Below are 25852 nucleotides of genomic sequence, written 5' to 3'. Positions count from 1 at the left end.
ACCTGATTGCTTACATTTGTCAAAACTCATTGAACTATACACTTAAAAGGGGTGCATTTTATTGTACATAAATTACATTTCAATAAAAATTACTTTCAAAATACATAAGGTTCAGAGCAAGGAAAGTTAACACAATAAAGTAATGCATTACAGAAAGATAAAGGGGTCAATTCTCTAGGAGGACATAACAATACTTAGCACATATGCACCCACCAAAAAAGCGTCTAAATATGTGAAGCAAAATCTGCAAGAAGACATAGATGAAACCACTCTTAAAAGGGGAGACTTAAAAAGCCCACTCAGAAATGAACAGATCCAGCAGGCAGAAAATCAGTAAAGACATAGTTGAACTCACCGCCACCATCAACTAACTGGATATAGTGGACATCTATTGACTACTTCATCCAACAATGGTGGAATATACACTCTTCTGAAGTTCATATAGAATATTCATCAATACACACCACATTCTAGGCCACAAAATGCCTATTAACAAAATTAAAACAACACACATAATACAATGTCTGCTGTCAGACCACAATGGAATTAAACTAGAAATCAGTAACAGAAAGATAGCTTGAAAATCCCAAAATATTTGGCAATAAAACACACACTTTTAACTGACATATGGGTCAAAGCAGCTATCTCAAGGGAAGTTTTTTAATATTTTGAACTAAGTGAAATTTATCAAAAGCAGTGCCTGGAGGGAAATTTATAGCATTGAATGCATATGTTAGAAAAGAAGAAAGGTTTAAAGTCAATAATCAAAGTTGTCACCTTAGGAAACTAGAAAGAGAAGAACAAACTAAATCCAAAGCAAGCAGAAGAAAATAAGTAATAAAAATAAGAGTAGAAATCAATGAAATGGAAAAGAGAAAATCAATAGAGAAAATCAGTGAAATAAATTGGTTCTTTGAAGAGAGCCAAAAAATTGATAAGCCTCTAGCCAAGCTAACTAAGAAAAAAGGAGAGAGGACACAAATTACTAATGTCAGACCTGGAAAAGGGGTCATCACTACAGATCCCATGGACATTAAAAGAATAACAAAAGAATGCTGTGAACAACTCTATGCCCACAAATTTGATAACCTAGGTGAAATGGGCTAATTACTTGAAAGACACAATCTGCCAAACTCACACAAGAAGAAGAGATAATCTCAATGTCTATAAATATATATTTTAAAATTGAATCAATAATTAATAACCTACCAAAATGAAGGCATCAGGCTCAGATGAGTTTGCTTGTGAATTCTACCAAACATTTAAGGAAGAAATTACACCAATTCTCAGTTTTAAGAACACACATAAGTTCAAGTCAAGAGATGAAAAAAATATTCCATTCAAGTGGAAACCAAAGAGAGCAAGAGAAGCTATACCTATATCAGCCAAAATAGACTTTAAACCAAAAATAGTAACAACAGACAAAAAAAGTTCATTATATAATGATAAAAGAGTCAATTCATCAAGAAGATATAACAAATCATAAATATATATGCACTCATCTTTGGAGTACCTAAATATATTAAGCAAATACTAACAGATCTGAAGGGAGAAATAGACAACAATGTAATAATAATAGGGACTTGCATACCCCACTTTCAATAATGGATAGATCACCCAGTCACAAAATCAACAAAGAAACATCATACTTGAACCATACTTTAGACCAAATGGACCTAACAGACATATACAGAACATTCTATCCAAAAGCAGCAGAATATGCATCTTCTTAAGTGCACATGAACATTGTCCAGGACAGATCATAAGATAGGCCACAAAAAAAACCTTAGCAAATTTAGAAAGATTGAAATCATATCAAGTATGTTTTATGACCACATGGTATGAAACTAGAAATCAATAACAGAAGGAAAGCTGGAAAATTCAAAAATATGTGGAAATTAACACATTCATGAAAAACCAATGGGTCAAAGAATGAATCAAAAGGGAAATTCAGTAAATATCTTGAAACAAACAAAATGGAAACACAACATACTAAAACCTATGGACTGTTGCAAAAACAATTCTAAGGGGGAAGTTTATAGTGATAAACACCTATATTAAGGAAAAAAGAAAGATCTCAAATAAACAACCTCACTTTACACCTCAGGAAATGAGAAAAAGAAGAACAAACTAAACCCAAAGTTAGCACAAGGAACGAAATAGCAAAGATCAGAACAGAAATAAATGAGATACAGACCAGAAAAACAACAGCAAAGACCAATGAAACTTAGTTTTTGAAGCTTCAAAAACTAAGAAACTACTTTTCTTCAAAAAGGTAAACAGAATTGCCAAAGGTTTAGTTAGACAAAAAGAAAGAGAAAACTCAAATAAATAAAATCAGAAATAAAAGAGACACTACAACTGACAGCACAGAAACACAAAGGATCATAAAAGACTACTGGGAATAATTATATGCCAACAAATTGGAAAACCTAGAAGAAATGGTTAAGTTACTAGAAACATACCACCTACCAAGACTGAATCATGAAGAAACAGAAAAAAGAAACAAATCAATAAAGAGGAAGGAGACTGAATCAGCAATCAAAAACCTCCCAATAAAGAAAAGACCAGAACCAGATGATTTCACTGATGAATTCTACCAAAAATTTAAAGAATTAATGCCAATCCTTCTCAAACTCTTCCAAAAAATTGAAGAAGAGGAAGCACTCCCAAACCCATTTTATGAAGTCAGCATTACCCTGATACCAAAGCCAGATAAGGACACTACAAGAAAGAAAACTACAGACAAATATCCCTTGTGAATATAGATGCAAAATTCTCAAGAAAATACTAGCAAACTGAATTCAACAGAAAATTTAAAGAATCATACAACATGATCAAGTGGAAAATAATACTTGGGTTATTCTTTCTGATGCTACAGCAAATCAAAGCTTATGCACAGCAAGGAAAACAACCAACAGAGTGAAAAGTCATCCTATGGAGTGGGAGAATATTTGTAAACCATCATTCTGGTAAAAAGTTAATACCCAAAATATATAAGAATCTCCTACAATGTAAAAGCAAAACAACAAATAACCTAATTAAAAAATAGGCAAAACACTTGAAAAGACCTTTCTCCAAAGAAGATATACAACTGGCCACCAGGTACGTGAAAAGGTGCTCAACATCACTAATCATCAGGGAAATGCAGATCAAAACCACAATGGAATATCACCTCACATCTGTTAGGATGGATATTTTTAAAAAAAAAGATAAATATTGGAGAGGATGTGGAGAAACTGGAACAAACATGTACTGTTGGCTATGTATCCAAAGGAAATAAAATCAGTTGATGGTCTCTTAAGTTGGACCTCTTACTAACAGCCCTACACTTTTACTACCTTCCTCCTACATTTTATGTTTTTTATTTCATATTTAATCTCTTTTTTGGGTGTGTATATCCCTTAACCTCTTAACACAGAGATAGATATTTTTAGTGCTTTTGTTGTTTGACCTTCAAACTAGCTTTATAGGTGGTTGATCCACTATCTTTACTATATATTTGCCTTTACCAGGACAAATATTGCAAGATTCCATTTTAGATATGAGTTATCTAAACTAGTCATGCTCATAGAAGGAAAGGATGGAATGGTGGTTTTCAGGGGCTAAAGGCGGGCAGAAATGGAGAATTGATTTTCAATGGGTATAAAATTTCCGTTACGTAAGATGGGCAAGTACTAATGATGTGCTGTATAACATAGTACCTACGAATAACAATATGGTATTCTGCACTCTAAAATATGTTTAAAAGATAGATCTCATGTTAAGTGTTCTTAGAAAAAAGGGGGAAAACGTGAAAGAACAGAAGAAATTCTTGAAGATGATGGATTTGTTTAGTACGTTGGTTGTGGTGATGTGTTCACGGATATATGCATATGTCCAAACTCATCAAAATGTATACATTAAATGTATAACTTATACCTCAATAAAGCTAAAAAAGAAATGGAATACAAATGAAGAGCAGATTTGGTAAAAGGATAAACACTTCAATTTTTGCATGGAAATATTGAAGAGCTCAAAAGCATCAAGTTGAGATGTCTACTATAAAGATGCAAATTAAAACTGGGAGCTGAAGAAAGGTCTAATCTTCAGATAGAGATGTGAGGTGAGAAGATTGAAATGCTGAGTTTTGATGCCATCCCTTAGAGGAGACAAAAAGGAAACAAATGGACCAAGATTGGAGACCTAGACATGTCATACACGGAGCTAAGACTGAAAAATCAATGGTTGCTCCCCTTATTTCTGAGGTGGGGGGAAATGAGAAGAAACGCTAAAATCAGATAGTCTGAGATATTAAATAAGCTCAATACCAACCCACTCTGGAACCTTGGCAAGTCATCAAATTTCACATTTTTCAATCTTTAAAATGGTGATAAGATTCTTTCGTGAAATCATCACAAGAGTAGAATAAGATCATGGATGTAAAATTTGTTGATAAATTCCAAAATACTAAGCAGGAGAGAGACATCCTTAAAGAGTGAAGTTGTTAACCAGACTCTAGCTTCCTTCCCCATAACTGAGAGAGAAACTTTTACGGCCCTAGGTATGAGTTAGCTCCCAGGTAAAGACAAACTAAACAATTGTAGCAAAGCAGATGGAAAGTTGACTTGAGGTTCAGGTCAAGTCAAAAAAATGATGCAGGGTTGAAAATAAACAAAAGGAGAAAAGGCTAAAAGACAGAATGCTGTGAGCCCTTAATCAAGAAGAGAGAAGTAAAAATCTATATTCAACAATAAAAAGTCCAGTTTAGCAGAGGTAAGCAGGGGAGCAAGATGTTTGAGTTTTAGTCAGTATAGACCTGGGAGGACAGAGTACTATTTAAAGCAGAGTTGGAGTTAAAAAAATAATACATGACAGGCTAGTTGTTAAATGACTGGAGACAAAGATCAATTAAACGTTTTAAAATGATCCTTATTCAGAGTCTCACATGAATAACAAAGAGTAAGATCTTGCTAGGAGGTCACTGAGATCTTCTTTCCAAGTTGAACAACATACCTTTACTTCATATATTTTACCTGTCAGACAAATATTTAGTCTGTCATTTTAACAGAAATTTGTATGGTAAAAAGAAAAACAAGTCGGGGTCAATATCCCAACATTAATATCAATATATCTACAGGATAAAATTATGTAAAAAGCCAAACCTTTATCATGATAGAGAGAAGAGAATTTTATTTCTGCAAAAGACTCTTCCCAGGGCTCCCTTCATGTCTCTGTTCCTCAGGCTGTAGATGAAGGGGTTCAACATGGGGGTCACCACAGTGTACATCACAGCCATGGCAATCTCCTTCACAGGAGAATTATTAGCAGATGGGCAAAAATAAAGACCAATAACTGTCCCATACAACAGTGACACCACAGAGAGGTGGGACCCACAGGTGGAGAAGGCCTTGCAGATGCCCCCGCCAGAAGGAAACTTGAGAACCGAGAACACAATTCGTGCGTAGGACAGGATGATGAGGAGGAATGGAGTGACGACAATGATCCCTCCTATGAAAAATATCACCAACTCATTAACTCGAGTGTCAGAGCAGGACAGCTTCAGCAGAGCTGATACATCACAGAAAAAGTGTGGGATCACGTTGTCTGCACAAAAACACAATCTGGCCATGAGCAGGGTGTGTAACATGGCATGGAACGTGGTCAGCACCCAGGACAGCACCACCAGGGAGAGACAGAGCTTGGGGCTCATGATGGTGCTGTAGTGTAGGGGGTAGCAGATGGCCACATAGCGGTCATAGGCCATGGTCACAAGGAGGAAGCTGTCCAGGTTGGCAAAAAACAGGAAGAAGTACATTTGGGTCAGGCAGCCAGCATAGGAGATAGACAGGTCTTGGCTCTGCATGTTCTGCAGCAATTTGGGAATGGTCACAGAAGAGAAGCAGATATCAGAGAAGGACAAATTGCTGAGAAATGAATACATGGGCGTGTGGAGGTGGGAGTCCAGGTGAATGAGAATGATGATGAGGAGGTTTCCCAGGACGGTGGTAAGATACATGGCCAGGAACAAAGCATAGAACATGTCTTGCTGCTCTGACTCAATGGGCAGTCCCAGCAGGAGAAACTCTGAGATGACAGTTTGATTCCTTCCTGTCATGCTCTGTCTCCAGTATCTTCAGGAAGAAACAATAGTGTCCATTAAAACCTGAATTTAAAAATGAACACATTTCTATGATACATAGTATGTTAGATGTTCTGCAAAAATACTTTATATCAACTTCATCACAATAATTACAATCCCTATACTCTAAATCTCTATAATCAGAATTCCTATTTTTGGAAATGACTTATATTCTTAGCTCCTCTTTAACTGGTAACAATATTCCATCCCTTCTAAAACACTCTTATCCATTAGCTTCTGAGACACAAAATGTATCAGTTTTCCTCATACCTGCCTGGCCAGACAGCCTCAGTAACTGTGATTGACTCCTGCTTTCTCAATACCTTACATCTTGATGCTCCTCAGGGCTTTTTCCTAAACACTGTTCTCTTATAATTCTACATATACCACCAAGAAAAACCCATCTACTTCAATTGCTTTGATTACCTTTTAAACTTAAGGTGCAGATGTCTCTCTCACCTATAAAACTGTATATTCAGTTGCTTGTGATTATCTTGTGGATGCATCACACACATTTTCAGCTCAACAGTTCCCAAAAGAAACTCATGATCTCCCTCTGATCTCCCATCCCCGCCTCCTCTAGTTTTCCATATCTCAGTAAAAAGGGTTCAGAGGCTCCAGTCAAAAAACCTGAGTGTTGTCTTTCATTCCCTCCTTTGTCTCATCATCAACATCCAATCTGTCAATAAGTCCTATATTTTAATTTTCTTTCTCATTCTTCCTTTCCTTGTCTCCACTGCCACTACCCTAGATCAGGTTGAAATCATACCTTGTCTGTACTATTGGAACAGCCTCTTAATTCAACTCCCTGTTTCATGCTTGAATACTCTCTCTTTCAATATCCTTCATTCACAGTGCAGCATTCTAAGATGAAAATCTGATCATCATTTTCTATAAAGTCTGCATAGAGTCTTCTTGCTCTCAAGCATAGGCAAAATTCCTTTGAAAAGGTGTTTCATGACCCTTGCCTACCTCCAGGGCTTCATCTGGCTCCTCAATAACGCTCACATTCCTCTTGTCAGCAATGCTGGACTTATAAGTAACAATCTTGCCTCCAGCTTTTTGCACTTGCTATTCCTCCACCTATCATCTTCTTCCCTCTGCTCCCTCTTCACCTGGCTTGCCCCTACTTATCCTTCAGGTATGTTACGTGTCACTCAGCTAAACCTTCTCTCTTACCCCATATCAGGAGAGAATCCACTGCTGTTTCCACAGCATCCTATGCTTGTTCCCACAGCACTCAATGCCTTTGGGATTATTGTCTATATGTGTCTTTCCTACCAGGTTGTAAATTCTGTGCAGGAAATGTCATGTCTGCCTCATGACAGCAGCACTGTTAACACCTGGCACAGCACCTGAATGTAGCCGATGTTTCACAAATATTTATTGGCTGTGTTTCAGGTTGACACATGCATTCCTCCAACTTAAAGGCAACATAACTCCTTTTAAGTTAAAATCCCTATTCCTATTAAATCCTCCCAGAAGAATAATTAACTTGCCTCACCTCTTGGCACTAAATTGGACATTTACTATAAAAATTATGGATGTAATTTCGTACCCTTGGAAAATGTTTGGGTACCTCAGATACATTATTCTTTTCACTAATACAGACGATATATATTATATAGAGAGATGTATTTATAGACATAGATATAATCTCCTATGGGTTTGAACCCTGACTAATACACCTCAGTGTGCCTCAAAGCTGACAAACAAAGCAGAGGAGAAGTGTTAAGAGATGTTGGAAGCTTCTTCATTACAGACACAAAAGTCCAACTGCGGGGATTTTTCACCCCTTGAGGCTGTTTGATCCAGCCACATGAACAGTTTTTACAGTTGGACATTATACATGGGCATGACTGTAGGAATAAACATCTAGGGAAAATCATACACCTGGTTTCTCAGACTTTGGCTTTCCTGGTACATTACTGGGACTTGACTCTTATGTCAAGAGTATGACTAGGGACCACAAACCAGAGACAGCATTTGCAAATGCTACCACTGATGATGCAAGGAGCCTCTCATCTTCTTCACCCATTAAGTCACTAGTACTCAGCCTGGCCTGCACATAAAAAATCACCTAGGGCACTGACTCTAAAATTTAATGTCCATGCAAATCACCTGGAAGTTCTGGTAAAACACTGATTCTGACTCAGTAGTCCAGCTTCTACATTTTAATCCACACCCAGGTAATGCCCACGCTGTAGTCCATGGAAGACACAGTCAGTAGCACAGAAATATAATGCTTTAAAAATAAAGATTATTGACTCCCATCAGATGAATTTAATCACGATCTCTGAGAGGAGGTCAGTGCAAAGTCCTGAGGTGATTCTAAAATAAAGTAAAGACTCAGAACTATTACATTAAAGCATACCGCCAGAGCTGTCATTATGTTGAAATTATACATTGTGGGAATAGATTACATAGTAAGTAATACTTATAAATGCTATCAGTAATAAAAGGATTGCAACTGGTGAACATTAATCAAAGTATTTCTAGAACGTGGAGAAATCTTGGGAGGCTGAGAGGTGGAGAAGAAGTGGGTTAGCACACCTGAAAAACTATCCTGCAGAACAACCTGGGAAAACAAGACCCTCAGGTTGAAAGGATCCTAAGGGACCAGCTCATTCACCCTCTGCCTGACTTACCCACTGTATCTGAGGGTGACTCCAGGACCCTGGCTCAAGATCCTGCTCGCCTCTATTCACTAAGTCATGTGAAGGAACAGCCTCTGTATTTGTCATCTGTTACTGTGAGAACCCTTCTAACATCTCCCATTCTACACATCCCTGGGCCTAAGGGGCTCTGGATCGCAAAGGAGTCTGGATCCTGGAGGAACACATTAAAGACAAAGTAAACACCCAGGACGTCTCTAGGACAAATGCTCTCAGAGTCCTGGAACAGTGACTGATTACAATCACTGACCACACCTGACTATAATTTGATGGAAGGTGGGGATGCAAAGAAGCTTGTATATGGATGTTTAATCGCTGCCTGTTTAGGGAATGGACAGTAGTTCTGTGGGTCTGGAGCCTACATTTTGGGAGGTGAAGGAAGATGGTTGGAGAAGTCATAAAAACAAGCATGGACTAGATGCTGAATGTCCTAAAATATCTTAGCTTGTGGCAAGCTTTCTGTGGGCAAAAAGAAGCCATCAGTGGTCTTTAACAAAGTGCCATGAAACATACATATTTTGGAAAGATTGCCAGGGTAGAAGAATCTCTCACTACAATGCAGTTCCCTATATACCCACCGCAGAGGAGAGAGAAATCTGCAGCTAAGAAGGATTAGATCTGTATGACCCAACCATATGCAGATATACAGAAAGTAGTGGAATAAGAGAAAAGATAAACCCTCCCAGATTGTATTCAATTCTTCCTCAGGCCAAGATAGAAAAGAAACCCAATTTGAATCCCACTGAGGTACCTTTAGCTCCCTATCTTTCTAGGAAAACCTTAATAGCACTCCACCACCACCATCCTCTCTACTACCCTCCATATGTGTCAGATTACCTCCTAGTCTCCAGCTCTTCCTTATGCTGCCATTGATCACAAAGCTATAGTTGACATTGATAACTCCTTCGTTCACTACACATTCCTTTTTCTCCTCAGCCATCATCTCAGCTGGATGGGGTTCCTGACATAGTGGTATAATGCAAACCTTCATTCCTAGGGAATCTGCATCCTCATGGGTGTTGCCTTAGCAAGTTGTTACAGCTGTCATTAACGTTTATTATCAGACATGACAATACTAAGTGGCACTCAAAGAATTCCCCAGAATTGCAGACACGGTCCTACTGCTCTACTTGGGTAGAGCAGCCCAGTTTTCCCGTTGGTGATCAACATCACCATCCCAGGAAGAAGGGCAATCCTGCTCTGTGTAGATTGGTTCACATAAGAACCACAAAATGTCCAGGTGGTAGGCTCAACATCCAATTCAATGAAACCATTGTTACATTCCTTGGTAGAACTATTCCTCCCTTGAGGAATATATGAGACACTTCTTGTGCACCATTTTCAATTCTCTCAGCCTTATTTCCTTCTAGCCACAGTTGCAGTAACCAGCTCTACTCTGATTTCAGCTAGCTTTACTAGATGCAACCTGACAGTACCTCACCTCAGTTCTGCTCCATGTGCTCCTTGCTTCCTTCTCTGGGACTTCTCTGATTCCAGGAAAAGGGATGTCATGAAGAACTTTACCAATACTCATACAAATATTTAGATATATAATCCATTTCAACAGAATTGTTGTAGAGAATGTGAGGCATAGACCGAGGTTCCTTTTTTTTTCTTTTTGCATATAGAAATCCAATTTTTCCAGTACCATTGGTGGAAAAAACTTTTCCCACTGAATTGTCTTTACACTTTGTCAATGATCAATGGAAAATACATGAGTGTATCTATTTCTGGATTCTATATGCTATTCTATACACTCTATACTGATCTACATTTCTATCTCATCTCTAATACCACAATTTCCTGGCTATTTTAACTTCATACTAAGTCTGGAAACCAGGCAATGTGAGACCTCATGCTTTGTTCTTCATTTCCAAATTCAATTTTGCTTTTTCAGCTTCTTGCCTTTACATATACATTTTACAATCTGATTGTCAAATTATACCACAAAAAATCCTGCCTGCTTGAATTTTGATTGAAATTGTGTTGAATCTTCAGATCACTTTCAGAAGAGTCAACATCTTAACAATAATGACTCTTCCAATCCATAAACATGTTGTATCTATCCATTTCTTGTATCTTCTATGATTTCTTTAATCAGGGTTTTGTAATTTTCAAGATATAAATCTTGTATATATTGTGTATTATTCATACCTAAGCATTTAATGGTTTGGTGCTATTGTAAATTTTACTTTAAAGTGTTTTTTCACTTTCCACTTGTTCATTGCTAGTTGAAATAAATATAATTTTAAATATATTAATATATTTATTTACAGAATAACAATTTTTAATATATTGACCATGTATCCTATGACCTTACTAAACTGACTTATTGCTTCTAGAACCTTTTTTAATGTTCTTTGTGATTTTCTACATAGACAATTATATCACCTGCAAATAGAGATGGTTTAACGTCTTACTTTCCAATCTGTATACTTTTTATTTCTTTTTATAGCCCTTTTCCACTTCCTAGGACTTCCAGTACAATGTTGAACAAGGCTGGTGAGAACAAACATTTTTACTTTGCTCCTGATCTTCAGGAGAAAGGATTCAATCTTTCACTATTAAGTATAACATTAGCTATAATTTTTTAAAAGTTGCTCTCCCATCAGGTTGAGGAAATTTCTTTTTGATCTTAGCTTGCTGAGAGTTTTATCACAAATTGCTTAAATTAATGTTGAAATTTTTTGTCAAAGGCTTTTCTGCACCTATTGAAATGATCCCTTTTTTTCAGCTAAATCTCTCTTTTTAATAGCAAAGGGCCACTCAGTAGCAATGTGACAATACACATGTCCACAGAATTACAGTTTGGAATATAGCTTTAATTAAACATTTTCTTTGAAGTTCATACCATGTTTTTTTTAACATAGTTTTTCCTTAAGTTTATTGATACGACCGTTTAGATTTATTGTTGTTTGAATGTTGAAACAGCTTCTCATTCCCATAATAAACTCCACTTGATAGTGGTGTGTTACTTTTTCACATACTGCATTGTTAGATTTCATTTGTTTGTATTTTTAAGGATTTTAGTGTCTATGTTCACGTGGGATATTGGTCTGTACTTTTCTTATAACATCTTTATCTGGTCTCTGTCTCAGAGCCTCAGTAAATAGGTTAGGAGGTATTTCCTCCTCTTCTATACGCTGGAAGTGTTTGCATAAAATTAGTATTACTTCTTCCTTGAGTGCTTCGTGTAACTAACCAGTAAAGGCATCTGATCCTGGAGTTTTCTTTGTCAGAAGGATTTTACCTACAAATTCAGTATCTTAATAAAAACAACCATTCAGTTTATCTATTCTTTGTGAGTGAGCTTTGGAAGTTATGTCTCTCAACAAATGTATCCATTGCATCTAAGTTGTAGCATTTATGGGTTCATAGTATTCAATTATTATTCTTTCAATGACTGTAAGGGTCTGTAGTGATATCTCATATTTCTTTCCTGATATTTATATTTTGTGTTTTTTCTCCTCTTGCTCATTCTGACTAAAAGTTTATCTATTTTATTTAGTTTTCCAAAGAACCAACTTTTGATTTAATGATTTTTATGCTTCATTTTTCTGTTCTCAATTTCATTGATTTTTGTTATTTCCTTTCTTTCTCTTGCTTTAATTGGCTCTTCTTTTCCTATGTCCTTAAGGTGGAAGCTCAGATCATTGATTTTAGACCTTAGTTCTTTTGTAATATAAACATTTAATGCTATAAATTTTCCTTTCAGCACTGCTTTCGCTGCCTCCTACTAATTTTGATATGCTGTCTTTCAATTTTAATTCAAAATATGTTCTAATTATTCTTGTAATTTCCTATTTGACCCATCATTTATTTGTAAATGTGCTACTTATTTTCCAAATATTTGGGATATGCCTACTTCATAACAAATACAAAAATTATTTTCAGGCATATTGTACATCTAAATGTGATAGATTTTGAAAATAGAATAAAACATAAATCTTCTAGAAGATAACAAAGAATATCATCAGGACCTTGGAGAAAGGAAATATTTCCTTCTAAAAAGTAATTAAAAACACTAATTATAAAGAGAAAGATTGATTAAAAGGTCTGCATTTAAATTTCTTTTAATTTTGTCACCAAAAGATTCTATTAAGAGTGAAAAGGCAAGTCACAAATGGTAAGAAGATATTTGCAGAGTGATGTCATCAAGATGATATCATAAATAACTCCCTACTTCAGTTCCTTCACAAGAAGACCAACTACAACTATCCATAGACAAGCCACCATTGTGAAAATAGCAGCAGGGGTCGGCTCCATGGCCGAGTGGTTAAGTTCGCGCGCTCCACTGCAGCAGCCCAGGGTTCGGATCCTGGGCGAGGACATGACACCACTCATCAGGCCACATTGAGGCGGCATCCTACATCCCACAACTAGAAGGACCTGCAACTAAGATACACAACTGTGTACGGGGGGGGTTGGGGAGATAAAGCAGAAAAAAAAAATTGGCAACAGATGTTAGCCCAGGTGCCAATCTTTAAAAAAAAAAGAAAAAAAGAAATAAAATAGCAGCATATCAGAGTGAGGCTGAAGTATATCCATAAACCACAGAGACCAAGAAGGACAACATTAGAAGAGTAAGAGAAATAGATGAATCCATTATTATAGTTGGAGATTTCCACATCCCTCTCTCAAAAAAGGACAGATCTAGCAGCCAGAAAATCAGTAAAAACATAGATGAACTCAACAACACCATTAATCAACTGGATATAAAGGACATCTATGAACTACTTCAACCAGCAACAGCAGAATGCACATTCTCCTCAAGCTCACAAGGAATATTCACCTACGTACACCACATTCTGGCCACAGAACACACTATATAAAATGTAAAAAAAATAGACATCATACAATATCTGCTGTCAGACCACAGTAGAATTAAACTAGAAATCAACAACAGAAAGATACCTAGAAAAATCCCCAAATACTTGGCAATTAAACAACACTTCTAAGTAACACATGGATCAAAGAAGAAATCTCAAAAGAGATTTTAAAACACTTTGAACTAAAGAAAATGAAAAGGCAACTTACTGAAAGAAGTATTTAGAGGGAAATTTATAGCACTGGATATATATGTTAGAGGCATAAAGTGGAGACTGAGTCACGTCTACAATCGTTACACCAGGTTTATCAGAATCTAGCCTCAATATAGACAAGGAAACACTTTATGTAATTCCCAGTCTTGACATAGACTGAGCATGTCCCATTCCTTCCTTTCTTGGTCTTATCAAGCTTTCCCAACTCTAATCCTGCTTACACAAAGAACTTACTACCTACCCATTAAAATGTACTTAAACAGCTCATTTATCTTACATATGCACAAACTTATACCCCGTAGGAAGAGCTGTGTTAAGGGGAAGGAGGACACTGGGAGAGCAAAAGATTGGGTCCATGTCTTAAAAGAATCACCAGACACAGTGCAGTTGAGTATAGCCCAGGTGTGGTTTAGATTTTAATAGCAGCATGTTAGGTAAAAATATCAGATATTCACGACTACCTTGAAAATCCCCTAGCAAGGTGCCCTATTATATAATTACATATTGTCTATCAGTAAGTCAAATGCAGGCAGCTTTTCTATCATTCTTGAAACAGCTAATACTCCTTTAGTAAAGCACCAATGAAACATATGCCTACATTGGGAGGCCTGTGGCAGAAAGGAAAAAACTGTACCTCTAAACATTAAATTCCTGCACAGCACGTGAGACATTCGTAATTCATCCATTCATTTCCTCTCCATTGCTCGCTGTCTCACCTGTTATTTTTTGAGCATCTATGATTACATTCATACAAGCTAAATTCAAGATGACCATACTTACAAGTTTGCCCTATACAGTCCCAGCTTATGCCCATTATTAGACCCCTTTTACTCTCAAATCATCTTCCAGTTTGGACTATGAAAGTGTAACACACAGAGATCCTTTGAACAGTTCTGGAACTTGACTTTAGTATGGTTATATGAATCCATACGTGTAATAAAATATCAAAAACTTTACACAAAGACACAAAAAAAAGAATAACTGCACGCAAAACCTGGTGCAATCCAGGTAAGGTCAATGGTCCAGTTCATTGTCATATGCCAATGTCCGTTTCCCGGATTCACTCCGATATTCTACTTATATAAAATGCTACCTCTCTGTACTATTTTTTAAACTTCTTGGGAGTCTATAATTATTTCAAAATAAAAATTTTTCATGTATGTATTCCTTTGAATAATAAACTGCATGGCCTCTTAGCTAAAAGTACACAGTTTAGTCACTCTTAGCCTCCTTTCTAGACTTTACAGTTACTTCATGCAACTTCCCTGAGTTAATGTGGCCAAGACAGCTAAGTGTATATCAAGAGTTTATGCTCTTGAATTCTGTAGTACGGATTTGAATAGAGTGGTCTGTGAAGAAGTAATTTCTCACCACATCCTGCCCCCTGTCTACCCCTTGCATCTAAGTTCAGAGATGTGGCCAAGTTCTAGAGAATGAAATGTAGGACAAAGTGATGTATGTCACTTGTGGGCCTGGCCAACAAAACTCTTCCAAGTGGTCCTCTACCATTGTCCTCTTCCAACTGAATTTCAACACCTGAGGTGACTATGGAAAGCATAAGTTGAAGATTTCAGAGCCCCCATTAGCCTGATGGCATGAAACATACTACCCCCCACATCCCAGGGCTAACTGGATTTTACAAGAGCAAGAAAAAAATATCTGTGGTATCACACCACTGAGGTTTCAGGGTTTATCTGTTATAGCAACTACTCTACCTTAAGTAACACATGGAGAATATTTTTTTTTAAATCAGGAAACATAATACTAAATGGAAAAAGAAAACCTGTATGAACAATAATCCATTTTAATAAATACATACACACACATACACACAAACAGGTCTGTAGGTAACTAAATGGAAGGCGATGCAAATCAAGAAATGGAATATGGTTTGATGTAGTCCCACTGGTCTATGTTTGGTTTTGTTGCTTGTATTTTGGTGTCATATCCAAGAAATCATTGCCAAGATAAATGTCAAGATGTTTTCCCTCTATATTTTCTTCAAAGAATTTTACAGTGTCAGATCTCATATTTAAGTCCTTAATCTATTTTGAGTTGATTTCTGTGTATGGTGAAAGATAAGGGTCCACTTTCATTCTTTTTCATGTGGATATCAGTTTTCCCAGCACCATTTGTTGAAGAGACTATCCTTCTCTCACTGCATGTTCTTGGCATGCTGTTCATGTATCAGTTGATCATAGGGACATAGATTTATTTCCGAGTTCTCTATTTTGTTCCATTGGTCTATACATCTAACTTTATGCCAGTGCCTTACTGTTTCAAATACTGTAGTTTTGTAATATATTTTGAAATCAGGAACTTTGATGCCTCTAGCTTTGTTCTTCTTGCTCAAGATTGCATTGGTTTTGTGGGGTCTGATGTGGTTCCCCATGAATTTTATGATTGTTTTTTCTAGTTCTGTAAAAAAAGAAAGTGCAATGGGGATTTTGATAGGGATTGCAGTGAATCTGTAGATCACTCTGGGAATATGGACATTTTAACAATTTTCATTCTTTCAATCCATGAATCTGAGATGCCCTTCCATTTATTTGTGTCTGCTTTAAATTCTTTCAAGAGTGTTTTGTAGTTTTCAGTATACAAGCCTTTCACCTCTTGGTTAAATTTATTCCTAAGCATTTTATTCTTTTTGATGCTACATCAAACTTTACGGCTTTTGTACAACAAAGGAAATAATCAACAGAGTGAAAAGGCATCCTATACAACATGAGAAAATATTTGCAAACCATCATTCTGATGAGGGGTTAATACGCAAAATACATAAGATTCTCCTACAACTCAATAGCAAAAGAACAAATAACTCAATTAAAAAATAGGCAAAGGACTTCAAAAGACCTTTCTCCAAAGAAGATATACAACTGGCTACCAGGAATATGAAAAAGGTACTCAACATCACTAATCATCACAGAAATGCAGATCAAAACCACAGTGAGCTATCACCTCTCACCTGTTAGGATGAAGAGTATCAAAAATATATATATAAATGTTGGAGAGGATATGGAGAAAAAGGAACCCTTATACATTGTTGGTTGGAATGTAGAATGATGCAGTCACTAGGGAAAACAGTATGAAGGCTCCCTCAAAAATTAAAAATAGCACTACTGGATGATCAAGCAATCCTAATCCTGTGTATATCCCAAAGGAAATGAAATCAGGATCTCACAGAGATACCTGCACTCCCGTGTTATTGCAACATTACTCACAGTAGCCAAGATATAAACACAATCCAAATGCCCTTCAACAGATGAATGGATAAAGAAAATGTGGTATATTCATACAATGGAATATCATTCAGCCTTAAAAAAAGGAAAGAAATCTTGACATTTATGACAACATGGGTGAACCTAGAGGACATCATGCTAGGTGAAATAAACCACTCACAGGAGGACAAATACTCCATGATTCCATCTTTGATATGAGTTATCTAAAATAGTCATACTCATAGATGGGGAGATGGAATGGTGGTTATCAGAGGCCAAAGGGAAGGGGAAATTGAGAATTGGTTTTCAATGGGTATAAAGTTTCCATTATGTAAGAGGAGTAAGTACTAAAGATCTGCTGTACAACATAGTACCTACAATTAATAATATGCTATGGTACAGTCTAAAACACGTTAATAAGATAGATTTCATGGGAAGTGTTCTTCTTACAAAAAAGACAAAAAGGAAAACACAAGAAATTCTTGAAGATGATGGATCTATTTAGTACCTTGGTTGTGGCGATGTGTTAATGGATTATGCATATGTCCAAATTCATCGACATGTATACCTTAAACGTAAGCAAAATTTTAGATATCAATTATACTTCAATGAAGCTAAAAAAGAAATGGGGTATAAACAAAGAGAAAACTTGGGAAAAACATAAAGAGTTCAATTTTTTCATGGAAAGACTGAAGTGCTCAAGGAGCATCAAGTGGAGATGTCTACCATGAAGATGCAAATTAAAATTGGGAACTGGAGAAAGGCCTATACTGCAGATAGAGATGTGGAGGTAAGCAGAAATATGAGAGGAATAAAACAATGGATTTATATGCCATCCACTAGAGGAGACAATAAGGAAACAAATGGACTAAAGTTGGATACCTAGACAAAACCATACATGGAGTTAAGATTGAAAAATCAATGGCTGTTCCCCCTTACTTGTGAGGTGGGGGAAGTGAGAAGAATAAACCCTAAAATCAGATAGTCCGAGATCCTAAGTTCAGTACTGACCCACGCTTGGATCTTAGCAGGTCATCAAATTTCACATTTTTCAATGATTAAAATGGTGATAAGATTCCTTTGTAGAATCACCACAAGAGTAGAATGAGATCATGGTTGTAAAATTTGTTGATAAAATCCAAAATATCAAGCAAGAGAAAGACATCCTGAAAGAGTGAAGTTGTTAACCAGACTCTGGCTTCCTTCCCCATACCTGAGGGAACAACTTTTAGGGCCCCAGCTATGAGTTAGCTCCCAGGTAAAGACAAACTAAACCATTGTAGCAAAGGAGATAGAAAGTTCACTTGAAATTCAGGTCAGGTCAGAAAGATGATATAGGCATGAAAATGAATCAGAGGAGAAAAGGCTAAGAGAGTGCTGTGAGCCCTAGCTCAAGAAGAGGTAAGTAAAAATCTGTACTCAACAACAAACAGTCTGTTTTAGCAGAGGTAAACAAGGGAGTGAGATGTTTGAGGTTTAGTCGGTATTGACCAGGGAGGACAGAGTATTATTTAAAGCAGAGTTTGGGTTAAAAAAAAATTTCACGTGATAAATTACTTTTTTAATAACTGGAGACAAAGATCAATTAAAAGTTTTTAAATGTTGCTTCCTCAGGGTCACCTAGGAATAACGAAGAGGAAGATCTTGCTATCAGGTCACCAAGATCACCTTTCCATATTCAACAACATACCTGGACTTCATTGCTTTTACTTACAGGACAATCATTTACTATATCATTTTAAGAGAAAGCTGGAAAAAAAGATCTGGGTCAATACCCCAATATTAATATCAGTTTATCTACTGGATAAACCTATGTAAAAAATCCAAACCTTGACCGTCATAGAAAGAAGAGAATTTTGTTTTTGCAAAAGACTCTTTCCAGGGCTCCCTTCATGTCTCTGTTCCTCAGGCTGTAGATGAAGGGGTTCAACATGGGGGTCACCACAGTGTACATCACAGCCATGGCAATCTCCTTATCAAGAGAATTATTAGCTGATGGGCATAAATAAAGACCAATAACTGCCCCATAGAACAGTGACACCACAGAGAGATGGGAGCCACAGGTGGAGAAAGCCTTGCAGATGCCCCCACCAGAAGGAAACTTGAGGATGGAGAACATAATTCGTGCATAGGACAGGATGATGAGTAGGAATGGAATGACGACAATGATCCCTCCTATGAAAAATATCACCAACTCATTAACTCGAGTGTCAGAGCAGGACAGCTTCAGCAGAGCAGACATATCACAGAAAAAGTGGGGGATCACACTGTCTGCACAAAAACACAATCTGGCCGTGAGCAGGGTGTGTAACAGGGCATGGAACGTCGTCAGCACCCAGGACACGATCACCAGGGAGAGACAGAGCTTGGGGCTCATGATGGTAGTATAGTGCAGGGGAAAGCAGATGGCCACATAGCGGTCATAGGCCATGGCCACAAGGAGGAAGCTCTCCAGGTCTCCAAAAAACAGGAAGAAGTATATTTGGGTCAGGCAGCCAGCATAGGAGATGGATGGTTCTTGGCTCTGCATGTTCTGCAGCAACTTGGGCATTGTGACAGAGGAAAAACAGAGGTCAGAGAAGGACAAATTGCTGAGAAACAAATACATGGGTGTGTGGAGGTGGGAGTCCAGGCAAATGAGGACGATTATGAGGAGGTTTCCCAGGACGGTGGTAAGATACATGGCCAGGAACAAAGCATAGAACATGTCTTGCTGCTCTGACTCAATGGGCAGTCCCAGCAGGAGAAACTCTGAGATGACAGTTTGATTCCTTCCTGTCATGCTCTGTCTCCAGTGTCTTAAGGAAAAAATAATAGTGTCCATTAAAACATGAATGTAAAAATAAACACATTTCCATGATACATGGTCTGTTAGATGTTCTGCAAAAATAATTTGTATCACTCTCATCACAATAATTACAATCTCTATAATCAGAATCTCTACGATTGGAAATGACATCTTTTCTTCATTTCTCTTTAACTGGTAAAAATTTTCCATCCTTTCTAAAACTCTCATCCATCAGCTTTTGAGACACAAAATGTATTGGTTTTCCTCATACCTGCCTGGTCAGACATCCTCAGTAACAATGATTGACTCCTGCTTTGTCAATATCTTACATGTTGATGTTCCTCAGGGCTTTTTCCTAAACACTGTTCTCTCATAATTCTACATATACCACAAAAAAAAAAAAAACACCATACTTGAACTGCTTTGATTACCATTTAAACTTCAGGTGTAGATGACTCTCTAACCTATAAAACTGTATACTCAGTTGCTTATGATTATCTTGTGGATGTACCACATGCATTTTGAGCTCAACATATCCCCAGAGAAACTCATGATCTCCCCTTGCTCCTCTCCCATCCTCACCTCCTCTAGTTTCCCATATCTCAGTAAAAGAGACTCAGGTTTTCCAGTCAAAAACCTGAATGTTTTCTTTTATTCTCTCCTTTCTCTCATCATCAACATCCCATCTGTCAACAAGTCCTATAGATTAATTCTCTTTCTCATTCATTCCCTCCTTAGTAATGGAGGAGACCATCACTACCCTTGATCAGGCTGACATCGTATCTTATCTGTACTATTGGAACAATCTTGTAATTCATCTTCCTGCTTCCATGCTTAAACCCTTCTCCTTCAGTATCCTTCATTCACACTGCAACATTCTGAGATGAAAATCTGATCATCGTTCTCCTTAATGTTTTTATAGAATCTCATTGCTCTTAATATAAAGGTAAAATTCGTGTCAAGGCAAAATTCCTTTCAAAAGGTGATTCATGACCCTTGCTTACCTCCACAGTTTCATCTGGCCCCACTATGAAACTCACATTCCACTCGACACCAATATTGAACTTAAAAGTAACAATCCTGCCTCCAGTTTTTCACACCTGCCATTCCTGCTGCCTCTCATCTTTTTCCCTCTGTTCCCTCTTCAGCTGGCTTGCCCATACCTATCCTTCAGGTATAGTACATATCACTCCGCTAAACCTTCCATGTCTCTCTTGACCAGGAGAGAACCCACTGCTGTGTTTCCACAGCTTCCTGTGTTTGTACCTATATCATGCAACGCCATTGGGATTATTGCTTATAGCTGCCTTCCATACAAGATTGTAAACTACATGCAGGATAGGTCCTGTCTGCTCTATGACTGCAGCAGAGCTAGCACCTGGCACAGTACCGGGACGTAGCTGATGTTTCATAAATATTTATTGGCTGTGCTTCAGGCTGAGACATGCATTTCTACAACTTGAAAGGCAGCAAAAATCCTTTTAAGTTAGAATCACTACTCCTACTAAATCCTCCCAGAACAAGATCTCACTAGCCTCAACCATTTAGCACTAAATTTGACACTTTATTACAGAATTTATGGATGCAATTTTTTACCCATTGAAAATGTTAGGGTATCTCAGATACGTTATTCTTTTCACTACTAGAGGTAATATGGATAATAGATATGTATGTATAAGCATACATAGATAGATATAGATATAAGCCCCTATTGGTTCTGTTTCTCTGGGGAACACTGACTAATACACCTCAATGTGCCTCAAGGCTGACAAGGAAAGCAGAGGAGAAGCATTAACAAATATTGGGGGACCAGCCCTGTGGCCAAGTGATTAAGTTAGCATGCTCCATTTCAGCAGCCCAGGGTTCACCAATTAGGATCCTGGGCACAGACCTATGCACCACTCATTAAGCGGTGGTGTGGTGGCATCCCACATAGAAGAACTAGAATGACCTACAACTAGGATATATACAACTATGCACTGGGACGTTGGGGAGAAAAAAAGAGGAAGATTAGCAACAGATGCTAGCTCAGACCCAACTTCCTCACAAAAAAGAAAAAGAAAAAGAAAGAAAAGTTAGAAGTTTCTTCATTACAGACATAACTGAGTCTAACTGCTGGGATTTTCATCCCTTGAGGCTGTTTGATCTGGCCACATTAACAGTTTTTACACTTGGACTGTATGTACTGGCATTACAATGGGAAGAAACATGTAGGGAAAATCATACACCTGGTTCTCAGAATTTGGCTTTCTTGGTAAATGACTGGGACCCAACTCTTGCATCAAGAGCATGACTGGGGCCCACAAACCAGAGACAACACTTGGAAAGCCTGCAACTGGTGATGTAATGAGCCTCTCATCTTCTTTACCCACTAAATTAGTAGTGTTCAGCCTGAACTGTACATAAGAGTCACCTAGGGCAGTGCTTCCAAAATTTAATATCCATGCAAATCACCTGGGAGTTCTAGGAAAACACTTATTCTGATTTAGTAATCCAGCTCCTACATTTTAATCTGCACCCAGGAAATTCCAAGGCTGTGGTTCATGGATGACACAGTGAGTAGTAAGGATATATGATGCTTTTAAAATAGGGATTACTGGGCTCCCTAAGATAAATTTAATCACAGTCTCTGAGAGGAGGTCAGTGCAAAGTTTTAAAGTCTTGAGGTGATTCTAAAATAAGCAAAGACTCAGAACTTACGTTAAAGCATAACAAAAGAGCTGTCATTATGTTGAAATTATACAACATTGTGGGAATACATTACATGGTAAGTAATATTTATGAATGCTATCCTTAATAAAAAGATTATAATTGATCAACACTAATCAAAACATTTCTGGAATGTGGAGAAATCTTGGGAGGCAAAGAGGTGGAGAAGAGGTAGGTTACCATAGCTGAAAAACTATCCTGCAGATCATATAACCTGGGAAAACAGGACCCTCAGGTTGAAAGGACACTAAGGGACCAGCTCATTCACCCTCTGCCCAACTTACCCAGTGTGCCTGAGGGTGACTCCAAGATTCTGACCCAAGATTCTGTTCCCCTTTATTCACTAACGGATGTGAAGTAACAGCCTCTGTAGTCATCACCTGTGGCTGAAACATCCCTTCCCACATGTCCCATTCTATACATCCCTGGTTTAGGTAGCCCTGAATCCCAGAGGAGTCTAGATCCTGGAGGAATGCATTAAAGACAAAATAATTACCTAAGACCTCCCTAGGACAAATGCTCTCAGAGTCCTGGAGCAGTGACTGATTACAGTCACTGATTACAACTGACTATACTTTGGGGGAAGTTGGGTCTGGGGAAAAGTTCAAGTGTGGATGTTTAATCCCTGCCTGTTTAGGAAATGGACAGTAGTCCTGTGGGGGTGGAGCCTATGTTTTGGGAGGTGAAGGAAGAAGGCTGAAGAAGCCATAAAAACAAGTGGGGACCAAACTCTGAATATCCTAAAATATATTAGATTGTGGCAGGCTTTATCTTGTGAGCAAAAAGAAGCCATCAGTGGTCTTTGATGAAGTATCGCTAAGGACACATTATTTCAGAAAGATTCCCATGGTAGAAGAATCTCCCATACAACCCAGTTCCCCATAAACATCCCAAGAGGAGATATACAGCTTCAGCTAACAATGATTAGATCTCTATGACCCAACTATAAGCAAATATATAAAAAATACTGGAATAGGAGAAAAGGTAAACTCTCCCAGATCATGTTCAATTCATCCTCAAGCCAAGAAGGGAAGGAAACCCAGATTGAATCCCATTGAGGTACCTTTAGCTCCCCACCTTTCTAGGAAAACCTTAATAGCACTCCACCACGACCATCCTCTCTACTACCCTCCATATGTGTCAGATAACTCCTAGTCTCCAGCTCTTCCTTATGCTGCCATTGATCACAAAGCTATAGTTGACATTTATAACTCCTTCTTTCACTACACATTCCTTGTTCTCCTCGGCCATCATCTCAGCTGAATGGGGTTCCTGACATAGTGGTATAATGCAAACCTTTATTCCTAGGGAATTTGCATCCTCACTGGTCTTGCCTTAGTGGGTTGTTGTAGTTTTCATTAACGTTTATTATCGGACATGACAATATTAAGTGTCACTCAAAGAATTCCCCAGAATTTCAGACATGGTCCTACTGCTCTACTTGGGTCGAGCAGCCCAGTTTTCCCGTTGGTGATCAATATCACCATCCCAGGAAGAAGGGCAATCCTGCTCTTTGCATATCGGTTCACATAAAAACCACAAAATGTCCAGGTGGTAGGTTCGATATCCAATTCAATGAAACCATTATTATATCCCTTGGTAGAACTATTCCTCCCTCGAGAACTATATGAGACACCTCTTGTGCACCATTTTCAATTCTCTCAGCCTTATTTCATTCTAGCCACGGTTGCAGTAACCAGCTCTGCCCTGATTTCAACTAGCTTTACTAGATGCAACCTGACAGTACCTCACCTCAGTTCTGCTCCACGTGCTGCTTGCTTCCTGCTCTGGGATTTCTCTAATTCCAGGAAACAGGATGCCATAAGGAACTTTACCAATACTCATACAAATATTTAGAAATATAATCCATTTCAACTGAATTTTTGTAGAGAATGTGAGGTATAGACTGAGGTTCTTTTTCTTTTTGCATATAGAAATCCAATTTTTCCAGTACCACTGGTAGAAAAGACTTTTCCCACTGAATTGTCTTTACACTTTGTCAATGACCAATGGACAATATGAATGGATCTATTTCTGGACTCTATCAGCTATTCTATATGCTCTATATTGATCTACATTTCTATGTCTTCCAGAATTCCTGATTATTTTAACTCAATAGTAAGTCTGGAAACCAGGCAATGTGAGTCCTCTTACTTTGTTATTCATTTCCAAAGTCAATTTTGCTTTTTTAGTTTATGTAAGTTGGCTTTACATACCAATTTTACAATCAGATTGCCAATTTGTACCCAAAAAATCCTCCTTGAATTTTGCTTGGAATTGTGTTGAATCTCTAGAACAGTTTCAGAAGAGTCAACATCTTAACAATCTTGCATATTTCAATCCAAGAACATGTTATATCTATCCATTTTTTCAGATCTCTATGATTTCTTTAATCAGTGTTTTGTGACTTTCAAGATATAGATATTGCATCTATTGTGTATTATTTATACCTAAGCATTTACTGATTTGGTGCTATTGTAAATTTTACTTTAAAGTTTTTTTTCCCTTTCCACATGTTCATTGCTAGTTAATATGGTATAATTTTAATATAGTAACATATTTATATTTATATACAGAACAACTTTTTAATATACTGACCTTGTATCCTATGACCTTACTAAACTCCCTTATTAATTCTAGAACCTTTTTAAATGTTCTTTGGTATTTTCTACATAGACAGTCTTGTTGTCTACGAATAGAAATGGTTTAATGGCTTACTTTCTGATTGTATACTTTTATTTCTTTTTCTTGCCCTTTTTCCCTGCCTAGGGCTTCCAGTACAGCACTGAATAAGAGTGGTGAGCGTGAACATTTTTACTTTGCTGCTGATATTAGGGAGATAGCATTCAATCTTTCATCATTAAGTATAATGTTAGTTCAATTTTTCAAAAGTTGCTCTTCCATCACATTGAGGAAGTTTCCTTCCAGTCCCAGTTTGCTGAGAGTTTTAATCACAAATTGGTTAAATTAATGCTGAATCTTTTCTGCACCTGTTGAGATGATGCTTTTATATTCCAGGTAAATCTCCCTTTTTCAAAGCAAAGGGCCACTTGGTAGCAATGTGACCATACACTACCCACAGAACTACAGTTTGGAATATAGCTTTTTTTCCCAATAATTTTATTGAGATCATATGGTTTATAACATTGTATAATTTGAGGTGTACATTATTATCTATCAATTTCTGAATAGACTTCATCATGCTCACCACCAGTAGCCTAATCTTTGTCCATCACCATACATATGTGTCCCTTTACCTCTTTCACCCACCCCAAGCCCCCTTCCCTTCTGGTAACCAC

At 37.5% G+C, this 25852-nt stretch overlaps 2 protein-coding genes across 2 annotated transcripts; both read right to left on the bottom strand.

The window, feature by feature from the left end:
- Positions 1-5070: 5070 nt before the first annotated feature.
- LOC106821937 (olfactory receptor-like protein DTMT) lies at positions 5071-6097 on the bottom strand. The gene has a single exon (XM_014826841.3). It carries the CDS (start codon positions 6095-6097, stop codon positions 5150-5152), a length of 948 nt encoding a protein of 315 aa, XP_014682327.1. The 3' UTR covers positions 5071-5149.
- A 12796-nt stretch (positions 6098-18893) lies between these two features.
- LOC106821936 (olfactory receptor-like protein DTMT) lies at positions 18894-19838 on the bottom strand. The gene has a single exon (XM_014826840.2). The coding sequence runs from the start codon at positions 19836-19838 to the stop codon at positions 18894-18896; it is 945 nt and encodes a 314-aa protein (XP_014682326.2).
- Between the last annotated feature and the right edge of the window lie 6014 nt (positions 19839-25852).

The sequence above is a fragment of the Equus asinus genome, chromosome 13 (assembly GCF_041296235.1).
Source record: "Equus asinus isolate D_3611 breed Donkey chromosome 13, EquAss-T2T_v2, whole genome shotgun sequence".
In the NCBI taxonomy this organism is placed as follows: Eukaryota; Metazoa; Chordata; class Mammalia; order Perissodactyla; family Equidae; genus Equus; species Equus asinus.
This window is presented reverse-complemented; position numbering and strand designations above follow the sequence as displayed.

What these genes read in the sequence shown, in the direction of transcription:
- LOC106821937 (XM_014826841.3), bottom strand. Translation starts at nt 6,097, where the DNA reads ATGACAGGAAGGAATCAAACTGTCATCTCAGAGTTTCTCCTGCTGGGA.
- LOC106821936 (XM_014826840.2), bottom strand. Translation starts at nt 19,838, where the DNA reads ATGACAGGAAGGAATCAAACTGTCATCTCAGAGTTTCTCCTGCTGGGA.